Here is a 4,547-nt window from a genome sequence, read left to right on the forward strand (position 1 = left end):
GGGGTAAAGGCTTCATTTCAAGATAGGGGACACATGTAAAATGGGTGGTTTGGGGGTCCAAACCTGAAAATTTTCAGCTTCTAACACTTAATTTCCTGCAAATCCTAATTTCCTGGAGATTTTTTTGACTTTATTTTTTACCTTTCTGCATAAATTCATGACGGAAACATCTTTAAATTTATCAAAATGAAAGTCCTCTGCCTCTTTCATGAAGAAACCAAGATATTAGCAATACCATTTCAAGCCAGGTCAGCCATCGTTAGCAATACCAGTAGATAACAACACATTATGTTATGTTTTGCACATACAAACACTGTAGCAACATTTCCACAGATACAAGCTGGACAGGACTGCGTGTACAACTGTTTTTAAGGGACACAGAGTTATGGTTGTAGCAGTGTAGTCGTACTAGTAGCAGTAATAGTGGTTATTGTTGTAGTAACAGTACTAGTATAGTAGTTGAACACTAGAATAACATTTTAATAACAGTGCTAAAAGTCACCCCTCAGAAGATTATAGCTGCTGTGCAGCAATGTGTCGGGACCGGGCATTTTTAGCAGCAGGCAAATTTGAAACAATTAACAACTACACACTAGACTGTGACTTCTGCGTCACAGGAGGCTTGAATTCACTACCCAGATACCGAGGAGTCACTATCCCAGTCAGCTACATGCCAAGAGAGAAACCAGAGATGGCTTTACACTGCGACTGAGCCGACCACCAGGGGGCAGGATATCAGCTGTCTGTGCATGGAAAGGCAGATTTCAAACTGCTGTCAAAAATTGAGTTTTCAAGACAAAATTCTTGCAGACTTTATCTAGACCACACAGAGATGCTGATAGTTTGTTTATACAGAGATTTATTTGCTCCATAAGTGACAGACTGATGTTTAAAGATGCTATTTTCCCATAGACTGCAACAGTTTACATGAGGGCAGAATTCAAAATGTTGTCTAAAACTCAGTTTTTGAAATGAAATTCTGAAATGTTACACAATTACTTTACCATGACAGCAAAATCTTATCAATTCTTTTCATGAACCTTGAAGATTTACTTGGCAAGAATTTGCAAGTATATGTTTACAGAATCATTTACAGTCAAACATTTTGATGTAGTGTTAGTTAAATTTTTGATAAATCAGAAACCTGTGTAGATGGTTTGTGTAGGACAATCTGAAGATGCCCTGCAGCAAGTTTGGTTCAATTGAACAAAAAATGTCAGAGGAGATAGTTTTAATTAGTTTTACAGGTTTTCATAAAAACAGAGTTATGGACTTAATAATTTTTACATCAGTGAAGTGTACAACAGTTTCTTCACAATAGGTGTAAGTTTTAAAACAAATGATTTGTTATGAATTTTTTAAACTTTTGAAATGCAGACGTCACTGTAGTGCCATTTTCAGGACTATTGGTTTGTGTTAGCAGCTGAGGAAGTTCGTCATGGGACTGGAGCCATGTGCAAAGTTTAGTTTATTTGTATGCATGGGAAGTTGGATTTTGGAAGAATAACAATAACATTGAGGAAAACAAGATGGACCAGCAGCAACCCACAAAACCGATGTTGAATGATTTTTTTATTTTACTATCAAGCCCGCAGAGAGAGAGATACCATCATCAGAGGCCTGCGATCATTTGCTGCATCCACCTGCATCCGTTTCACCCCTCTGAACGGACAGAGGGACTTTGTCGACATCCAGTCTCGCTCAGGGTACTGACCACACGGTGCTGCATGTGCATGCATGAATACAGTCATAATAAAGTGTAATTAGGTTCTTCTTTCTCTCAGGTGTTTCTCATTTGTAGGGCGTCGTGGTAATGCCCAGGTGGTGTCTCTGAGTCGTCAGGGCTGTGTTTTCCAGCAGATCATCCAACACGAGCTGCTCCACGCCCTGGGCTTCAACCACGAACAGACCCGGTCTGACAGGGACCAGCATGTTCGCATTCTGCTGCAGAACGTCATTCGAGGCGCGTCCAGTCACAGACTCTCGTTTTTCAAAATGCAATACCTTTGTAATGCTTTTGCAAAAGATATAACTCAATACAACTTACCTTATCACTTTTAATCTCTCAAGTGAAAAATATGACTTGAGTTTTTTCAGGTATACAGTAGCTACGGGTGTGAATGATGCTGTTATAAAGCCCTCCAAAAGAGAAACCATGTGAACAGAAAGTGTTGTTTCCTTTAACTTTTCACACTTTTTTTGAACTTGGCAAACTTTAATAAAACAGAAACTTGTTCCTGCAGGAATGGAGTTCAACTTCAGGAGGATCCGAACAAGGAATCTCGGCACTCCCTACGACTACAACTCTGTCATGCACTATGGACGGTACCGTCTCCGTTCACTCACTAAGCTCGCAACTGTCCCGACATCAGCTGTCAGCGGTCATTTTAACAGTACAGGTGTACAGTTTAACCCTCTCATCACTGCTGCTGTGTGTTTGCTCCATAGGTTTGCCTTCTCCAGGAACAGGCAGCCAACCATCGTTCCCATCCCCAACCCCAATGTAGCCATCGGTCGGGCCACGCAGATGAGTCCGACCGACATCCTTCGAATTAACCGCCTCTATCGCTGCAGTGAGTACCTTTTACCCATGTAGCCTTCTGTCTCCTCAACTCAACTTCTTATTGTTTCTGTAGAGTGGCCATCTGTCTTTAAAAAAAAATAGGGAAACATGATCCTAAGATCTAGTGCTCGAGCACTGGTGGGTGTGGTGGTATGTGGAGATAATTAAGATAATAAGTAATAATAAGAGTAAGATTTTATGAAAATGAAAAAGCCATCCAATATGCAGTACAAAAAGAAGTTGAAATTATTAATAATTATTGTTTGTTGTTAGTGATGATTAAACATATAATAGTTACAATAGATTATACATATAAAAGATTTTTTTTTTTTTTTAATACGGGGTTCTTGTCCTTGGTGCCGAATGTGCTTGGTCTGGTACTGTTTCAGTATCTCTGTCTAATATTTCCTCTGCTGCCTAAATTCTCACCTTTCTTCCTCCTGCCTACCTGCCAGGCTACCACCTACGAACAGTGTTCTCTCATACCTAAAACGGACACTCTAAAAATCTGCCTGAAATGGTCACACATTAAAAAATGCATGCAACCTCATGTTGTGCATGTTTACACCCGTCTTTACTTAGACCGGACATAAAGATCAGAACCTGCTCATGTGCACTTACGTTGTTGCTTTACCATAAAGAAATAAAGCAGCTTTTACAGGTTTTGTTTTTTTTAATGCATGTCAGATACGAGAGCCTCCAAACGTGACCCTGAAGTGAGCAGAGGGACCGTGTCCTCTGAATGAAAGTAAGTGCAATAAGATGTTTTTTTTTTTTTTTTTAATGTGATGAACTAAGTTTACTTTAGCCGACTCTAGCCTTACATTCTGTGTTCAGATAGAAGTCTCCATCTCTTTACTTATTTTTTGTTGGTAATAAATGCTGTTTTTCTGGCATTTTTGTCGTGATAAGATAGCGGCAGCTCCAGCAGGAAACATGGATGCACAGCTACATTTTGTGTTGGTCAAACATCAATCCAGTGTATGCTAGTTTATAAATGAAGGTTTTAAAGAATTGCTTCCTTTCGAAATGAGAGACTGTAAGCAGGGTGTGTGTTTTGTTTCAGCACTTGGGTTGTCGGTCAGAAAATTTTGAGCATCAAACTCTTAATTTCTTGCATTTTAGTTAATTTTTAATGCACTGATATGTGCCAAGCTATAAATGTCTTTAATTTTGTGAAATTAAAAGGCTGCTGCTACTTTCATGTTTTTATTGGGTGAGACGAATGCACATGTTGAGGGGGGCGTGTCTCCTGCGTCTCCCCAAAATGAGCATCTGATTATAAGCAAAATTGTGTGGTGGGGGGCATAAAAATGAATAAAAACAGCATTTTTACTGCAGCGTCACATTGTCAAAATACCTGTTACTTAAGAGAGTTCAAATGTTTGACTGTATGTGCAGCGCACGCCCATGTGTGCATGTTTTTATGCACATTTGTGCAAATTTTTTCTACTTTTTTTTCTTTCTTTTTTTTAACAAATTCCATCATTTTTCCAACAGGAAATAAAGAGGAAATGAGGCAAATTGATGCAGCTTCTCATCTACAAGCAAACAAGGAAATGCATCCTATGCTTAATGCATGAGATTTAATTCATAATTTGATTAAATGAGCTTTTGCGCTGACTTAGTGAGAAATGAAGTGTCCAATAAAATTATCACAAATTTACTCCTAAATGAATAACTGCTTGTGAGCTTGACTGAATACTGCTGATGAATAAAAATGCAGATTCATGTTAACCTCAGCTTGTGTCTGTTTGCTGCATATTTGACCTGAAAAGATCACAAGTGACGAAGAATTGTACCAGAGTTCACTATGACAAAAGATTTTAACGAAAAACAAGGTTCATTCATTTATCTAGAGGCAGGACTGTAAATGAGGTGATCAGTAATATTTACTTTTTTGTGTGATTCTCATGTTGTTGGCCCAGAGAAGCTGCTTGATAAACACATGCAGCTGATAAAATGTAACACGTACTGTAGTTAT

The 4,547-nt window shown here is 38.8% G+C and overlaps 1 protein-coding gene across 2 annotated transcripts; it reads left to right on the top strand.

The window, feature by feature from the left end:
- Nucleotides 1-1,536: 1,536 nt before the first annotated feature.
- LOC121940928 (low choriolytic enzyme-like) lies at nt 1,537-4,268 on the top strand. 2 transcript variants are annotated; one of them, XM_042483603.1, is made up of 6 exons: nt 1,537-1,706; nt 1,785-1,963; nt 2,244-2,325; nt 2,449-2,573; nt 3,251-3,311; nt 4,064-4,268. In XM_042483603.1, the coding sequence occupies exons 1-5, from the start codon at nt 1,564-1,566 to the stop codon at nt 3,307-3,309; spliced, it is 588 nt and encodes a 195-aa protein (XP_042339537.1). In that variant the 5' UTR covers nt 1,537-1,563; the 3' UTR covers nt 3,310-3,311; nt 4,064-4,268. The 2 variants fall into 2 exon arrangements, with proteins under 2 accessions (XP_042339537.1, XP_042339538.1); XM_042483604.1 differs by lacking the exon at nt 4,064-4,268 and having other exon boundaries at nt 3,251-3,312.
- Nucleotides 4,269-4,547: the final 279 nt, after the last annotated feature.

Source organism: Plectropomus leopardus, unplaced genomic scaffold (genome assembly GCF_008729295.1).
Source record: "Plectropomus leopardus isolate mb unplaced genomic scaffold, YSFRI_Pleo_2.0 unplaced_scaffold9902, whole genome shotgun sequence".
Taxonomy (NCBI): Eukaryota; Metazoa; Chordata; class Actinopteri; order Perciformes; family Serranidae; genus Plectropomus; species Plectropomus leopardus.

Bases quoted from the DNA above. Each gene is read 5' to 3' on its own strand.
- LOC121940928 (XM_042483603.1), top strand. From the start codon at position 1,564: ATGATTTTTTTATTTTACTATCAAGCCCGCAGAGAGAGAGATACCATC. The intron at 1,707-1,784 runs GTACTGACCACA...TCTTTCTCTCAG, and splicing joins GACATCCAGTCTCGCTCAGG to GTGTTTCTCATTTGTAGGGC. The intron at 1,964-2,243 runs GCGCGTCCAGTC...TTGTTCCTGCAG, and splicing joins GCTGCAGAACGTCATTCGAG to GAATGGAGTTCAACTTCAGG.